At 44.0% G+C, this 17624-nt stretch overlaps 2 protein-coding genes across 3 annotated transcripts in view; one reads left to right on the top strand and one right to left on the bottom strand.

The window, feature by feature from the left end:
* Window positions 1–297: 297 nt before the first annotated feature.
* IGSF6 (immunoglobulin superfamily member 6) overlaps window positions 298–17624 on the top strand; it is a 35628-nt gene continuing 18301 nt past the window's right edge. Inside the window, exons 1-3 of the mRNA XM_075319147.1 lie at window positions 298–328; window positions 692–728; window positions 14651–14846. Of these exons, the coding sequence (XP_075175262.1) occupies window positions 14741–14846 (106 nt within the window). The 5' untranslated portion in view covers window positions 298–328; window positions 692–728; window positions 14651–14740. The remainder of the gene's footprint in view (window positions 329–691; window positions 729–14650; window positions 14847–17624) is intronic.
* The window catches only part of METTL9 (methyltransferase 9, His-X-His N1(pi)-histidine), a 45352-nt gene continuing 39074 nt past the window's right edge, over window positions 11347–17624 (bottom strand). For both annotated transcript variants that reach the window (XM_075319145.1, XM_075319146.1), the window contains exon 5: window positions 11347–11996. In XM_075319145.1, coding sequence (XP_075175260.1) covers window positions 11794–11996 — 203 coding nt within the window. In that variant the 3' untranslated portion in view covers window positions 11347–11793. The remainder of the gene's footprint in view (window positions 11997–17624) is intronic.

Below are 17624 nucleotides of genomic sequence, written 5' to 3'. Positions count from 1 at the left end.
TTCAATGAGGATAGATGAATAAGTCTCTGCCAGACCGCCCTGCCGGTGACTTTTTGCCCTGAAGAACTAAAGGATCAGTTGATGAAACTCAACATTCTGAAACTCAACATTCCGAATCCTTTTTGGCCTGACAGATGTGGACGACCCTTCTCCTGTGTCACACTCACAACATTCCGAAACTCAACATTCCGAAACTCAACATTCTGAAACTCAACATTCCGAAACTCAACATTCCGAAACTCAACATTCCGAAACTCAACATTCCGAATCCTTTTGCCCTGACAGATGTGGCCGACCCTTCTCCTGTGTCACACTCACAGAGGTCCAGGTAGCGGAGACATATTCCTGCCATATCATTGATGTAATACATATTATTAGTGTCTTATAAACTATAATGGTATAAACAACCTAATAAAACGATGGCGATGTAAAAACACTGACCTTAGCTCGGAGATTTCCAGAACACAGAGAACAAACAAGCTGGAGATTGTAAAGCAGCAGAAAACTTCAGCTTTCTGTAATAAGGTCAGTGCCGTCAGCAGTGGGCTCGTAATATGGCCGGGGGAGTTATGCTCACAATACAAGCCCAGGTCTGATTACAGCCTGACCATGAAATCGATACCCAGCGCCCACAGAATCTCCCTGTTCTTCTTCGCAGTCTTGCATCTAGATCTTGATTTTTTTTTTTTAGAACGTGTTGGATCTTCACATCGTTATACAATGGACCTGTGAGTTTTCAACTACTGGGGTTTGTATTTCTTCGGGAAAATATTTTTAAGCTTTTTCACAAGTTTTACTTTTCCGCAACCCTCATCACTTGCTAAAATCTAATCCAATTCTTATTGCTTAAAAGAAGAGAATCGTCCGGGTGATTATATTTTCACATTGGATGAACCAGACAATCTTCCATTTTGGCAGATTTTAATCTAATGTGTGTGTGCAGCTTGTAGGTAGACTAAACCTGGCCATACACATAGGATGGCAGTCGCCTGGACGATGTTTAGGCAGATAGTTCGGCTGAGGAATGTCTCATTAGACTCCTTTGAACCCTCCAGTGTTCTTTATAAGAAAACCAGTGACTGACACATTGACCTGTAGCTTATCTCCAGGAGAACTATATGATTGTCAGCCCAAAAATGAACATATGCAATCAACATCTCCCCAGACCATCAGTCCTCCAGCGCCCCCATACTACACATTGGATGGTGGTCAGCTGGACAATATTTAGGCAGATACTTCGGCTGATGGACCTCTCAGTAGACTTGTCTGAGCCCTCCAGTGTTTTTTTTATAAGAAAACCAGTGAATGACATGTTGACTGGTAGCTTATCTCCAAGAGAACAATGTGATCGGCAGCCCGAAATCGGACACGCGCTATCAACATCTCCCCACACCATCAGTCCTCCAGCGCCCTCATACACATTAAACCATCAGCCAAACGCGTCGATAACAGTTGGTTCAGCCAACATTATTGTATAAGAGCCTTAAGTCTACTAACATGACATTAAGGTCACATCTAATAATGTCAGTTGGGTCAACAGGTGATCTAGGACTTACCGTGACCACGACATGTTGGGATTTCATGTTAACCAGCAGTTTTCCCTGCTGCAGATCTAGCACCACTCAGAATACTGATGTAAAGCTACCACTAGGGGGCGCTGGGACTCAGGTGGAGGAAGAACTCATGAGTGCAGGAAGACAGAGGTCCACTAGAGGTCGCTAACACAAGCGCAGGGATAGTCAGTCAGCCAAGGTCTGTGTCGGGATGGCAAGCCAAAGTCAAAGAACAAAACCCGAGGTCGGAGCCAGGGGATTAAGTAAGCAGAGGGGAGGGAGAGGAGGTCTGGACACGGAATGGGACCAAGGTCAGGAAAACAGGGAAGACAGACCGGGCAGGAGGGACGGAGGTAATGGAGAACAGGTACACACAGAAGAGGGAGTGGAGGTGAGGACACAGAATGGGACAGGTTCAGGTGGGCAGGGAGGTCAGACCGGGCAGGAGGGACGGAGGTCAGGCAGAACGGTACTGTTTAGTGGGACTTGATTAGAGTACACTCACAGGGACCAGTTCCACGCTGCAGAACAGGAACTATTCCTGGCGGTGTCCTAGAGGTAACAACACCAAGATATGGTGGCGTGACCTCCGGAATGAGGCACGAGCAAACAGGCCCCTCTCTTCAGATCTAACCTCGGAGACAACATACATGCTAAAATCATGACAGCTGAGCTGTGTATAACCACACAACAGATTGGCACCTTTTTGTGTACATTTTACATTGACTAAATGCTGTAAACCAGTGGTGGAGGAGGAGTTATACAGAGCAGGTGACCAGGAGGCACAAGACATCTAGTCCTGGAGTGATAATCTGCTGATAAAACAATGAGCTTATTTACAAAACAGCACTCAGCCCATTAAGTGATATATCACAGAAATCAGGGTCTCAGCCACTCATTATGCTGCTCTCAGATTGCCAAACAAAATCCTGCTGGCATATTGCCTTTAAGTACAGTTTTAGACTACTTCTGTGTCACCATGTGACTGTAGGATATTGAGGAACAGGGCGCTCCTAGACCTTAGGCTATCCTTAACCTGCGGATTACCCCTGATGGTGGAGATGCTGGAGTGTCGTACCTTACTATTCTCCTGACCAGAATTAAACTGTTCCCCTTCTCCCCAGGGGCGGGAGTGGGATGGCAACACAGATAAAGACAGGGGAAAAGAAAAACAAAACTCAGACACACTGCAAAGTCACAGGAACAAACAGTAAGAAACTAAGGTGAAAAGTAAGAGTAGTAAGGCAGCAACAAGGGTTAACACCACAACCACTCACAGCAACTAAGTACTACAACCACCAACAAGTCTTGATTACAACACCTCACCAGACCAGAATAGACATGCTATAGCTGGCATTAATGTGGTTGTGCAGCCAGCATATATAGGAGGGGAGTGAATGTGACTGGCTTAAAGGAGACTAACAAGCAACTCAGCGAAGATCTTAAACTAAATCTTGGATTGATTCACTTGTGGATTTCATAGCATCACACAGACAAAGTTTCCTTAACAGATGGTGATGTAGATTCTCATTCATCCACTGCAAGTCTCTTAATGAGACTTATGTGTCACAAACAATGTTTTTTTTACAGTCACAGCCATAATTATACCCAGCAAGCAGACACCATCCAGTCAGTAAAAGGCACTATTTTTCTTAATGGATTCGGATGCAGTAGTTGGAAACAACCAACGAACATTGATTTTCTTATTCTAGTAAACACTCTGCTTTTTAGAAGATAATAAGGCTGGAAACAACCTTTACGTAATTCGGAAGTGTCTATTATTTTTATCAAGGGTTCATTAGAAAGGAAAAAATAGGAAGTGAAACATTATTTCTAGCCTACAAAGGAAATTAAAAAAAAGAAATGTAGACCCACATGTATCAATATTAGTATAAATATTAATGGCACGCCATTGGTGAAAGGGAATCTGTCACCAGGTTTTTGTTACCTAATCTGAGAGCTGCATAATGTAGGGACAGAAACCCTGATTCCAGCGATGTGTCACTTATTGGGCTTCTTGCTGCAGTACTATGAAAATAAACCCTAGCATAACTTTCCAGGATTTTTGCAGATGCTCGAAATATAAGCCCTAGATACAGTTCATAAAAAGGTTGGTTGAAATACTGTCCAGGCAGCTATACATGTAAAAATGTAAAATCAATTAGCAATAAAATGCAACAGGATAGACCCTTCAATAAAGGCAAACAGACACCCCCAAAAGAATAGCACTCCAAGTAATGAGGGTTGGCAAGCCCTGCACACAACCCTTATTATTTTGGCCTGTAGGCGGCTATTTTTAGGCTAGGGGGGCCGCAATAATCATAGGATAGGCCTCCCCAGCCTGAGAATTACAGCCCCCAGCTGTCAGGCTGTATCGTGGCTGGGTATCGAAATTGGGGGGGGGGACACCGTACGCCTTTTTTTAAAGTTATTTAAGTAATTAAAAAAAAAAGTGAAAGTGAAGCTCTTACACACAACCTTTATTGTTTTGGGCTACTATTTTTAGGCTGGGAGGGCCCAAAAACCATAGGCCTTCCCAGCCTGAGAATACCAGCCCCCAGCTGTTGGTTTTTATCATGGCTGGGTTTCAAAATTGGAGGGGGGGACAGCAAGCTGTTTATTAAAATTATTGAAATAATTTTTTTAAGCATACTGCATGTGCTCCCTCTTATTTTGATACACAGACAAGATAAGCGAACAGCTGGGGTCTGCAGCCTGTACCCGTATGCTTTATCTGTGCTGGGTATCTTAATATGGGTAATCCTATGCCAATTTTTATATTTTTACACTAGAGACATGCACACAGCATGTGCGATTTCAAGCAGTCAGACACGTTGTCACACAAGCTGGGGGCGTGTCTGACTTCAAGGACTGCTGGTGGGCGGGGAAGCAGTGCATATGCATGAGGGTAATGAGCGGCCCCGGAAGTAGTGCTCCAGCCGCATGAAGACTAGTAAGTACAGTACAGCTAATCCCCCTAGTCCCTCTACCACCATTTGGAAGCTCCAGATTCTAGTCACCATAGACTTATATGGGAATTGGAGTCCAGGCAGATATCCTGGATCAATTCCAGGCCCAAACCGGGTTTTGTTTTTAAATCCAGTTGGACCTGCTGATCAAAGATATCTGCACTTTCGGCCATGACTGTATGTTTTGTGAAATACGGACATCTAAAGCCAGCCTTAAAGTGACAGTAACCACTACTTATTCATAATTTGTTGCTCTGTCTACTCTATTTGATCGGTGATTGTCTTTTTTTCCCATTGATAACCACATGTTTTACCCAAGTTACAATTTCACCACATTGGACTATGTTATTAGTCATAACTAACTATTGCAGCTCCTGGTGGTGAAGGGCGGCAAGTGTCCATTAGGAATAACTCCGTAAACTCAAAATGCAAATCGCTCGATCATTATTTCTATTTAACCCGTTTTATCTATTGTCAATCTCGTGTATATAATCCTAGTTCGCCATCTGCTGACCGTGCAGTGTACAGCGTTGATAGTTTGCTTTCCACCAAATAACACTAGGGCCGCGCTGGACAAAGGAACGTTGCAAGAACTCGAAACGCAGCAACGCAAGATCTGTTAGGAATGAGCTTTTGCCGGAATTATTAGGTTTTCTAAAGAAAATGATGCATTGTTGATAAAGAGAGTTGTATTCATTCTGACAATAGCTTTTCTATACTCATCAAGTCTTATATTAGAGGCAAAATCCCATTTCCTTCTATAGGTTATTGCAGAAAACCCCTCCACCTACCTCCCCGCAAACTAAAGGCTCCGTCACACTAAGCAACATCGCTAGCAACATCGCTGCTAACGAACAACTTTTGTGACGTTGCTAGCGATGTTGCTTAGTGTGACATCCAGCAACAACCTGGCCCCTGCTGTGAGGTCGTTGGTTGTTGCTGAATGTCCTGGGCCATTTTTTAGTTGTTGCTGTCCCGCTGTGAAGCACAGATCGCTGTGTGTGACAGCGAGACAGCAACAACTAAATGTGCAGGCAGCAGGAGCCGGCTTCTGCGGAGGCTGGTAACCAATGTAAACATCGGGTAACCAAGAAGCCCTGTCCTTGGTTACCCGATATTTACCTTTGTTACCAGCCTCCGCCGCTCTCACTGTCAGTGCCGGCTCCTGCTCTGTGCACATGTAGCTGCAGGACACATCAGGTTAATTAACCCGATGTGTGTTGTAGCTAGGAGAGCAGGGAGCCAGCGCTAAGCAGTGTGCGCTGCTCCCTGCTCTGTGCACATTTAGCTGCAGCACACATCGGGTAATTAACCCGATGTGTGCTGTAACTAGGAGAGCAGGGAGCCAGCGCTCAGTGTGCACTGCTCCCTGCTCTCTGCACGTGTAGCTCCGTGCGCTGGTAACCAAGGTAAATATCGGGTTGGTTTCCCGATATTTACCTTAGTTACCAAGCGCAGCATCTTCCACGCGGCGCTGGGGGCTGGTCACTGGTTGCTGGTGAGCTCACCAGCAACTCGTGTAGCGACGCTCCAGCGATCCCTGCCAGGTCAGGTTGCTGGTGGGATCGCTGGAGCGTCGCAGTGTGACATCTCACCAGCGACCTCCTAGCAACTTACCAGCGATCCCTATCGTTGTTGGGATCGCTGGTAAGTTGCTTAGTGTGACTGGACCTTAAGATACAAGCCCCAACATCTTCAGGAGCCCCACGTGGTTGTTGGACATATGTAGAATAGTATTTACAGTTAATCTCATCGATGTTGATCTTTGCAATGATCATTTTACGTATACTCATCAAAAAAAGTTATAAACGATAAAAAAGGAAGTTGCATTTTTACTTCCTGTTTGATGGTAGACCATACATTTTATATGATGAAATTTAATGTGATGCAATGCGCAGGCTGCATTTTCCCGTGTCTTTTGTTTTACAGTTTTCTACATTGTTCATAACGGCAAACCCTGAAGTCTCATTGCGGATTGTTAAGTCACTAATTACACTGCTGTGACTTTATGTTTGCTCCACCAAGAAGTCGTTCTCTTTTCCAGTGTGTCCCAGGACTTGAAAAGGGAGGGTGTTTGCTCATTTCCATGGAGCACAGTGATTGTGAATCTATTCTTCATAGTACTACCATGTTTTTCCAAAAATAAGACACTGTCTTATACTTTTTTTTGTCCCCCAAAAAAGCACTAGGGCTTATTTTTGGAGGAGGTCTTATTCTTGGAGAAACATGGTTGTGAGGGTAAGTTTACCCCCCCAAAAAAGCAGACCCCCCCACTTCCCAGGAGACTTGTACTTACCAGACCCGGACGTCTGCGTGGCTCCCAGGTCCTCCCTGTGATCTCCGGTGGGTGCTGCACGCCATCCTTCCCTGCTGCTGGCTGACACGCCGACAGACAGCAGATCACCGACACACAGCAGATCGCTGATCACACACAGCAGATCTCACACACACACCACATCCAGCGTTAAAGAATGCTTCTGGCCGCAGGGAATGATAGGAGGAAGTCACGTGTGTCCGCAGGTCCTATTGCAGCAGGTCCTTGCGCTCAACTGCACAGCCTCTCAGGATTCTGTCGGTGAGAAGAGATCGGTGTCGCTGGATGTGGTGAGTATGTATGCAATCCAAAGTGTGTGTGATCCGATGTTTGTGTAATCCGATGTTTGTGTGTGAGATCTGATTGTGTGTGTGCTATGATTGTGTATGCAATATGATTGTGTGTGCGATCCGATCTTTGTGTGTGCGATCTGATTGTGTGTGTGTGAAATTGGATGTGTGTGGGTGTCAGATCACTGCAGGTCCTCCCGCTCGTGTCTGGTGAGTGTGATTGCGGGATGCCCGCTGTCTATAATGAAGTGGCCTGCAGTATCTTTAACTTTTTTAGCTGCATGGACACTTCATTATTGAACCGTGACTAGGGCTTATTTTTGAGGGAGGGCTTATATTTAAGCCGTGCTCTGAAAATGCTGAAAATCCCTGCTAGGGCTTATTTTTGGGGGAGGTCTCATTTTTGGAAAAACATGGTAGTTGGAGAGGTCCTCGTAGCAGCCTCAAATCCAGGAACTTTGTGATGCTATTAGCAATATTGCCTTGTACCTAGATCTGATACATATTAAAAAAAAAAAACTTGACCTCACCCATTAATGCCCGTCTCTAACCAGAAAGGCTATGTGAAATGCAACCCGAGCCTGCCTCCTGCTTGTAAAAGCGAACAAACGGTGAGAAACCTATCACAAGAAGGAGGCAGAGGAGAGAGGTTGAGATTGCATTACTTAGAATACACTGAGACTTTGGATTTAGGAGACAGCAGATCTATGTCTATATCTATCGCTGCTTCCGTTACACAGGAGTCAAATTAGAGCAAGTACAACTTGACGAGACTTTCATGTAAAAAGAGAAAAGATCAAGTGGCACTCACCATCCATTATATTCAATCCTTTTTTCATTCACGCTAAAAGTTCAAGCAGGGGCAGGAACGCAGGTGGCGTACGGACATTCGTTTCACGTGACTAGCACGCTTCAACAGGTCCACACTTGCGGTAGTCAAGCAAAATGGCTGTGTTTCAATATGCCGCCTGCGTTCCTGCCCCTGCTTGAACTTTTAATGCAAACAAAGGATTGAATTTTTTGGATGGTGAGTGCCACTTGAGCTTTGCTCTTTTCACATGAAGGATTCTTTACTAATTCCACAAGTGTTGCACCACTTTCTTCCTCATCTTGCCATAGGGTTTCTCGACCTACAATATGGTAGAGCCGACATTTTTTGTCTGTTTTTGGACTTTTCAAATTGATGAAACTGCCACATATTCGATGTCAACAATAGACAGCTGCTTTCAAATGCTAATGCATGCAAACCATGAATATAAGTATAAAGATATGCATTACTGTTTAAGGAAATCTAAGAAACAAAATTGAGATATTTAGCATACAAAAATGGCCATTTCTATAACTGCCCAATGGCCACGTCAAGGTAATCTATTACGGGGAACCTACACTGAACTGAAGCCTCTCTCTAGGTTAAAAACCTCCTGTGTATGGGCAAGTAGGAACCTGCTTTAAAGAATAAAGTCACCTGTGGCTTATGGGGGGAGGGCTGCACAGTTAGAAGGCATGACCAAAAAAATCTAGATAAAACGGCACTCCCAAACTTAGATTTTTTTTTTTTAAGCAGTAATGCCTGTTTATTTTCTTACATTCTTGGTTCCCCATAATGAGATTGCCTTGATGTGGCTAGTGAACAGATATTTAGCATACAAAAATAGACATTTTTATATCTGCCCAGTGGCCACGTCAAGGTAATATCATATTACAGGCAAACCATAAATGTAAGCATATAGACATGCATTACTGCTTAAGGAAATCTAAGTTTGGGAGTGCCGTCAGTCTTTTTGTATAGATTATGAAGTCATGTCTTCTGTGCACCCCTCCCCCTCATTAGCCACAGGTAACTATTCTCTATAGCAGGTTCCTACTTGCCCATACACATGAAGGTTTTTAACCCAGAGAGGTTTCAGTTCAGTGTAGGTTCCCCGTAATATGAGATTGCCTTGATGTGGCGACTGGGCAGATATAGAAATGGCCATTTTTCTATGCTAAATATCTCAATTGTTTTCTTAAAATTTTCTTAAGTAGTAATGCATGCCTATATTCTTACATTCATGGTTTACATGCTTTAGCATTTCAGAGTGCAACTGTCTCTTTTCCCATTATATGTCAAGTTCAAGTTATGCACCTGTTCACACTGCAAGTTTAGGAGTACCGCCAGTCTTTTTGCCTCCTATTCAAAGCTGGAAAATGTAGGCTGCAGATTAAACTGCATCTGGAAAACCACATAAAAGGAGTTGGAAGGAAACAAGATGGCAACTACAAAAAGGGCACATCAGATTGAATAGGTATACACAGATTTACACAAAGGGGGCAACTCCTTTCATATTCATAGCTATAAAAATGAATATAAAATGCAAGAAAAATGCTGCTACCGCTTTCCTATTACCTCTGAGTTATGTGGATTGGTCACTTATCTGATGGTTTACCTAGAAGTGATGTCGGATGACAACACCATAAAAAAGGAGTCAAGTAAATATAAAAGTACTTGTAAAGTTATCCATTGTAGCAGTAGGGTCCTGGTAAGTTGTATATCTGAGGGGTCAAACATGACTCCTTGTACAGTACATCACAAAGCCAATTGTTGTATTGGGTTAAAGGATTATTCATTCCACAGACGTTCATGGCAATAGATGTGGGTCCCATCTCTGACCGCCACCAAAATTGGGTCTGGACTCATGGACTGCTTGATGCGTTAGCTGCTGGATCCAGGTGGGAGTGAGGGCAAGCACTAAACAGTTTCCGTAACTCCCATAGTAAAGAATGGTGAAAGCCTCACAGCTACCAATCTATTCACTCTTTACCTGCATGTGACGGGATGGGGATCAGAAACACTTGTTTTGATGATAGATGCGAGTCCCACCATTGGGATACACCTCTAATCATACATTAATAACATCCTATGGATATACCAGAAGTGTCTAAGGAAAACCCCTTTTAATCATGCTGCCTCTGGATTGGGCAAGGTAGATAATTTTTAATACTTAATCTGAGAGCAGTATGATGTAGGCCAAAGACCCGGATTCCAGTGATGTGTCACTTACTGGTTTGCTTTCTGTTTTGATAAAATCACAGTTTTAATCAACAGCCGATTATCACTAGACTAGAGAAGTAGTAAACCTGCTGCCAGGTAGTCCTCAATATTCATGTGTATAACCCCGCCCCCACCAGTAATTAGCATCTTTCTGCCTATGCACAGTGTATACAGAACCATACCAATTAGTGATGTGGTTATACAGAGTTCAACATTCAGAGAACTGATAGATGCTGCTGGCTAGTCCTCAATATTCATTGTGTATTACACCCAACTCCACCACTTATTAGCAGCTTTCTGCCTTTGCACAGTGTACACAGAAACATGCCAATCAGTGGGGAGGGTGGGATTATACAGAGCTCAGCATTCAGAGAACTGATAGATGCTGCAGGGTAGTCCTCAATATTCATGTGTATTACACCCAACTACACCACTGATTAGCAGCTTTCTGCCTTTGCACAGTGTACACAGAAAGTTGCCAATAAGAGGTGTGGGTGAAGTTATACAGAGCTGTGCATTCAGAGAAATGATAAATGCTGCTGGGTAGTCCTCAGTACTCATGTGTATAACCCCGACCTCACCACTGATTAGCAGCTTTCTGCCTTTGCACAGTGTACACAGAAAGCTGCCAATCAGTGGTATGGGTAGAGTTATACAGAGCTCAGCATTTTGAAAACTGGTAGACCTGCAGCAGATAAAACCGTGATTTTATCAAAACTGCAGCAAGCAGTCCAGTAAGTGATACATCACCGGAATCAGGGTCTCTGTCTCTACCTTAAGCTGCTCCAATGGGGGAGAGCAAAAAGCTAACCCAGATCCAACACTTTCCAAGAACTAGTACGGATTGTAAATGATCACCCCGAACCAAATTCTCCTGATATTGGTGTAACTGGGCTCAGCCATCTATATATGATTATTAGGGATGATCGAATACGTCAAATATTTGGCTTTTCCGAGTAGGTCGCCGCTTTGCGAATATTCACTGCGCAATGTAAGTCTATGGGAAGCCCGAATAGGTCCGAATAGTTGTTATTCGGGTTTCTCATAGACTTACAATCCGCATTGAATATTCGCGAATAGTCGAATAGCGGCGACCTAATCGCGAAGCCGAACATTTGAGGTATTCGATCATCCCTAGTGATTATCCCTCTTCTGTTGCAAACAGTAAAAATAAGAGAGCGGCACAAACAATGGTCTTTGGACGTTTTATTGACATGATTAAAAAACATGTGCTTTTGGCTCGTCGGTCACACAGTTCTCACGCGGAAGCGTCTGACACATCCAGTTCTATGTTTTATTGCGAGAGTTGATTTTTTTTTCGTATAAGACATTGATTTTTCTCACAAGAAACAACGTAAAACAATATTTTATTGATGCAGCGAACGGTTGTTCTTTCACATAAAAATATGTTCACTTTTGCTGGAAAAAGGTAGCACAGTTGAGTCAATTAAAAAAAGATTCCTATCGGAGATTCTGTACATGTACAAACACAGACACTCACATGTATAGTATATATATACGGCATATAAACACGGCCCTGGAGGAGGTACAATTAGATTTTGGCCTTGAGGGGTTGTTGGATTTGCCTTGGGCAATCTTCTCTTCTGGTCCACGTAGGATAAGGACACTGGAGCTCCTACACCGGCCGGAGAACGAAAACCGCATCGTCCAAAACGTAATAGTCATTGTACATGTCACCTTCACATAAATAGGGGAGTCTGGTGAACGCCTCCACAACAAACCCTGCTTCCTGGAAGACGGCAGCCAGGCTGTTCACTTGTTCCTCCCAGACGCTTCCGCTTACTGCCATGGCTTCCGATGGCTTCTCCCATTTGCCTCCTATTAGTAAACAGGATAGTAAAGATTAGTATTTGGAGCCAGATAAATCTGCTTCAACGTATTAGAATTTCTGACATCAGACGTCTAAAAGTGAATACATACGGTCACTGGATAGGAGATCACTTCCTGATTTGGGGGGTATCTAGCCGCTGGGACCCCCACCCAACACAGATAGTGGATAACCTTTTATGCTTCATGATGTGAGCAGAAATGTAAGGTATGAGCATCTTATACTCACCCTCCCTCCAATCCCCTGCAGCATGGCATCCTCATCTCATGCAGTCAGATGATCAGCGTGTGAGCGCTGCACTCTCACACTGATGAGCTGACTGCATCAGATGAGATTCGTGCGCTCTCACACGCTGATCAGCTGACTGCATGAGATGAGATCAGTGCGCTCTCACACGCTGATCAGCTGACTGCATGAGATGAGATCAGTGCGCTCTCACACGCTGATCAGCTGACTGCATGAGATGAGATCGGTGCGCTCTCACACGCTGATCAGCTGACTGCATGCGAGGAGATCGGTGCGCTCTCACACGCTGATCAGCTGACTGCATGAGATGAGATGGGTGCGCTCTCACACGCTGATCAGCTGACTGCATGAGATGAGATTCGTGCGCTCTCACACGCTGATCAGCTGACTGCATGAGATGAGATCGGTGCGCTCTCACACGCTGATCAGCTGACTGCATGAGATGAGATCAGTGCGCTCTCACGCTGATCAGCTGACTGCATGAGATGAGATCAGTGCGCTCTCACACGCTGATCAGCTGACTGCATGAGAGGAGATCGGTGCGCTCTCACATGCTGATCAGCTCACTGCATGAGATGAGATCGGTGCGCTCTCACACGCTGATCAGCTGACTTCATGAGAGGAGGATGCCGCATTGCGGCAGATCGGAGGGAGAATGAGTATAAGGCTGTGTGCCTACGTTGCGTAATTACATGCTTTTACGCTGCGTTCTGCACTGCAGCATAAAAGCATGCGTCCTGGGTCCCCAGCACAATCTATGTAGTTTGTGCAAATTCCATCCGCACATTGCGTTTTAGAACGCAGCGTTTTGCATGCTGCCAAAACGCTGTGTTCTAAGAAGCAACAGGTCACTTCTTTTGTGCGTTCTGGATGCTTGCTCCACTCTGTCTATGGGAGAGGCAGCGTCCAGAGCGCACAAATTCTGCATGAATTCTGCAGTCAACAAACTTTCAGAATGCAGCTTTTCAGCTGCATTATGAAATGCACATGCAGTGACTGTATAGATTATATATATAAATATATATATATATATATATATATATATATATATATATATATATATATATATATATATATATATATATATATATATGTATATGTATATATATATATATATATATATATATATATATATATATGTATATATATGTATATATATGTATATATATGTATATATATGTATATATATATATATATATATATATATATATATATATATATATATATATATATATATATATAGCAGGAACAGCGTACACCAAACGCCACCCACAACCAAGTAGCGGGAATTGTATACAGGAATATCTGTGCAGCGTATTTGGGTATATTTGGGCGGAATCCTTTATTTTTTCACTGCGCATGCTCTTTTTTTTAAAAAAATAAAAATCACAGAAACTTTGTTTAGTCTCTCGGTGGCCGAACGATCAGCTGAACGCCCGGCAGCCGGCTTTTGAGAGCACTCAGTTGATCGCCCGGCAGCCGGCTTTTGAGAGCGATCAGCTGATCACCCGGCAGCCGGGTGATCAGCTGATTGTTCACAATAGTCTGCGGCCAGTAAAACGCATCCTTTACACAACGCAATGCAGCGGATGCCGTTCAACGCAAGTGTGAAACTAGCCTAACAGTGATTCCAGTGGTGATAGGAGCACTTGGAGCAGTGACCCCTAAAAGTTGGAAAAATGGCTGCAACAGATTCCAGGAGCAACATCTGAGCTCTCTGAAAGTGCAGTGCTGGGAACAACTAAGATCCTGCGCAGAACCCTTAGGGTATGTGCGCACGTGTGCGTATTACATGCAGTTACGCTGCGTTCTGCACCGCAGCGTAACTGCATGCGTCCTGCGTCCCCTGCACAATCTATGGAGATTGTGCAGGGGCCGTGCGCACGTGGCATGTTAGAACGCAGCGATTCGGCTGCTTGCCGAATCGCTGCGTTCTAAGAAGTGACATGTCACTTCTTTCGTGCGTTCTGCATGCTGTCTATAGGGAGAGGCAGCATGCAGAGCGCACGAATCTGCCGGCACCATGCGCTTCACAACGCAGCTTTTCAGCTGCGCTCTGAAGCGCACATTTTCGGTGCGGTGCAGAGCGCACACGTGCGCACATAGCCTAAAACTCCCAGGCCTCTGGTAGAGGACCCGAGAATGAGGAAGGACAAATAACCACCCACAGGGGGTGAGAAGGTAGTTAGTTTTTTATATAATATATACAGCGGAGGGGGGAGGCTCCTGCTGCAGCAAGTTGTCTTATCGCCACACAGAGGACAAGGAGGTGAACTAAGGAACATAGCTGAACTTCATGGAGAAACGATTTTATTTTTATTTTGATTTTTTTAATTCTAACATAAGTCAAAATAGTTTTTTGTACATTTTTTGTGTTTTGTGAAAACTCCAAAAACAGTGTGGGAAAAAAGGCTAATGGGAAGGACATCAAGAAGAATCAGGAAGTGACCCAACAGCTACAGGAGGTCTTAGACAAGGATTGCCATCAATGTTCAGTTCCCCTTTTAGAAGGAATATACTGAGACAAGAAATGGACAGAAGCAACTTGGCAGGATGTGTTTTTCTTCAGTTCATCCTTACATATTGTCATTGTGGTAAGTACCAGAAATACTGCGATTATCTGGTTATATACTAGTCAGAAGGATGTAAAAGAAACCTGTCTGTGCGATTAAACATTATAGATAGACGTACGAGAAAGCAGGGACTGCAGGATCAGCACTATGTATAGTTTCACAACGGAGTAGATGTGTATGTATGTATGTATCTATGTGTGTGTGTGTATGTAAGTATCTATGTGTGTGTATGTAAGTATGTATGTATGTGTGTAAACCCCGGGTTTACAGATATTGACCAATAAAAAAAAAACAAAAAACACCCCGCTTACTTACTGTCTGGATTTGTGAGGTAATACATTGGCTGTTTTGACAGTTAACTTGGATATTTATCAGGTGAACTATAGCAACCAATCACAACTCTGCTATTTCGCTACAGATGTAATAGGACATTCTTAGTATAATAAGCTTATGTGTCAGTTAATGATTTCAGTGGTGAGAGGGCTAGTGGGAGAGACACAGAGGGAGTGGGTAAGGGAGATAGAGGGAGAGAGAGAGGGGAAGGGGAGAGAGAATGGAGAGAGGGAAGGGGAGAGAGCGAGAGCGAAAATGGAGAGAGCGAAAATGGAGAGAGCGAGAGCGAAAATGGAGAGTGCGAGAGCGAAAATGGAGAGAGCGAAAATGGAGAGAGCGAAAATGGAGAGAGCGAAAATGGAGAGAGCGAAAATGGAGAGAGCGAAAATGGAGAGAGCGAAAATGGAGAGAGCGAAAATGGAGAGAGCGAAAATGGAGAGAGCGAGAGAATGGAGAGAGCGAGAGAATGGAGAGAGCGAGAGAATGGAGAGAGCGAGAGAATGGAGAGAGCGAGAGAATGGAGAGAGCGAGAGAATGGAGAGAGCGAGAGAATGGAGAGAGCGAGAGAATGGAGAGAGAGAGAGGATGGAGAGAGAGAGAGAGAATGGAGAGAGAGAGAGAGAATGGAGAGAGAGAGAGAATGGAGAGAGAGAGAGAGAGGATGGAGAGAGAGAGAGGATGGAGAGAGAGAGAGAGAATGGAGAGAGAGAGAGAGAATGGAGAGAGAGAGAGAATGGAGAGAGAGAGAGAGAGGATGGAGAGAGAGAGAGGATGGAGAGAGAGAGGATGGAGAGAGAGAGGATGGAGAGAGAGAGAGGAGGAGAGAGAGAGAGGATGGAGAGAGAGAGAGGATGGAGAGAGAGAGAGGATGGAGAGAGAGAGAGGATGGAGAGAGAGAGAGAATGGAGAGAGAGAGAGAATGGAGAGAGAGAGAGAGAGAGAGAATGGAGAGAGAGAGAGAATGGAGAGAGAGAGAGAGAGAGGATGGAGAGAGAGAGAGAGAATGGAGAGAGAGAGAGAATGGAGAGAGAGAAAGAGAGAGAGAATGGAGTGAGAGAGAAAATGGATAGTGGGATAGAGAGACAGACTTAGTTACTATCCCAGGCAACGCCGGGTACTACAGCTAATATGCATGCATGTATATATATTCACACAAACACACACACTGCTCAAAAAAATAAAGGGAACACTTGAACAACAAAATGGTATTTTAGTGTTTCCTTTATTGCTTTTCGCAGTACATCTAAAAACCACACAAGCATGGCTGGGACTTGTAGTTTTACAACAGCTGGAGAGTAAGACGCTGGATATTACTAATCTTGTTGTTATAGGATAGATGAGTTCACATTGATGTACAGACTGGGGCACTGCTATGTGATGGGCAGGATAGAGGACCCCAGGAGATGAGGGGCACTAAATTAATAATAATGCATTATGGTCTAGGAGACTAATTTTGTTTTTTTTTCCAAGCCCAGACAAAAAAAAAAAACAACAAAAACGTTTATGCTGTAGTGTACCTAGAGCAGCGTTTGAGGGCATGGTGCATGATGCATATCTACAAACACCTGGACAGGCCTCCGGTATCATACCACCCCATACCACAGGTCCTGTACTGGGCACAATACAATCTGCACATAGAGGTTCTTTCATCCAGTGGGCTCCTATCTGTGGCTCTCCAGAGGAACTTCCAAAAATAAAAAACCTTGACTTATTCCCTGACAACCACAAGCGGTGATGGCTTGCTGGGAACCGGTCAAGTTGAAGATAGTAGCTGATCCGTAGGCAGGATGGCAGAGCAGGAGGAGGCCATCACACACACATACATTTTTGGGAAAACGTTTCAGTAAACCTTGAATTTTATTCATTGATCCCTGGTGTCAGTATGTATAGGAGTGCAGTGGGTGGTCCCACTCCGTGATTGACAGTCTTCCATCTATGATGGCATGCAGAGATAGCTGTCAATCACGGAGTAGGGCCGCCCACTGGACTCCTATACATACAATCAATAGGGAATTCAATGAAAATACAAGTTATAATGACTCCGTTCCCATAAAGCTTTATATCATTGTCCTCCATACCATGTTGCCTGCATGTACAACCGGACAGATTGTCTTTAAGGAGTTTCATAAAAGCTGAGGAGCCACCGATTGAAGACTGAAGGTTTCAATCATTTCTCCATTTCAGCAATTTCAAGAAATAATGTTACGGTTAGAAAATACATCGGGCTCATATCAGCTTTCCAGTGCCACAGAAAGAACTCTCTAAGCAGGATTTCAGAGACACTTCTTGTTTCTGAAAAGAGAAAATAAGATCTGAAGCTCTTCCTCAATAATAGGGAACAGAAATCATACTGGACGTTATTTTTTGGCTTTAGATGGAAAGTCGAGGAGCTAAAGACACTGTGGCTTCAATACCAGTTTGTGTCCTGTAAACCATACCAACAACGGCAGTGTGTGTGTGTGTATG

This window comes from Anomaloglossus baeobatrachus, chromosome 7 (assembly GCF_048569485.1).
Source record: "Anomaloglossus baeobatrachus isolate aAnoBae1 chromosome 7, aAnoBae1.hap1, whole genome shotgun sequence".
NCBI classification, from domain to species: Eukaryota; Metazoa; Chordata; class Amphibia; order Anura; family Aromobatidae; genus Anomaloglossus; species Anomaloglossus baeobatrachus.
Note: the sequence above shows the minus strand (reverse complement) of the source record. Positions and strands in the feature narration are given on the sequence as shown.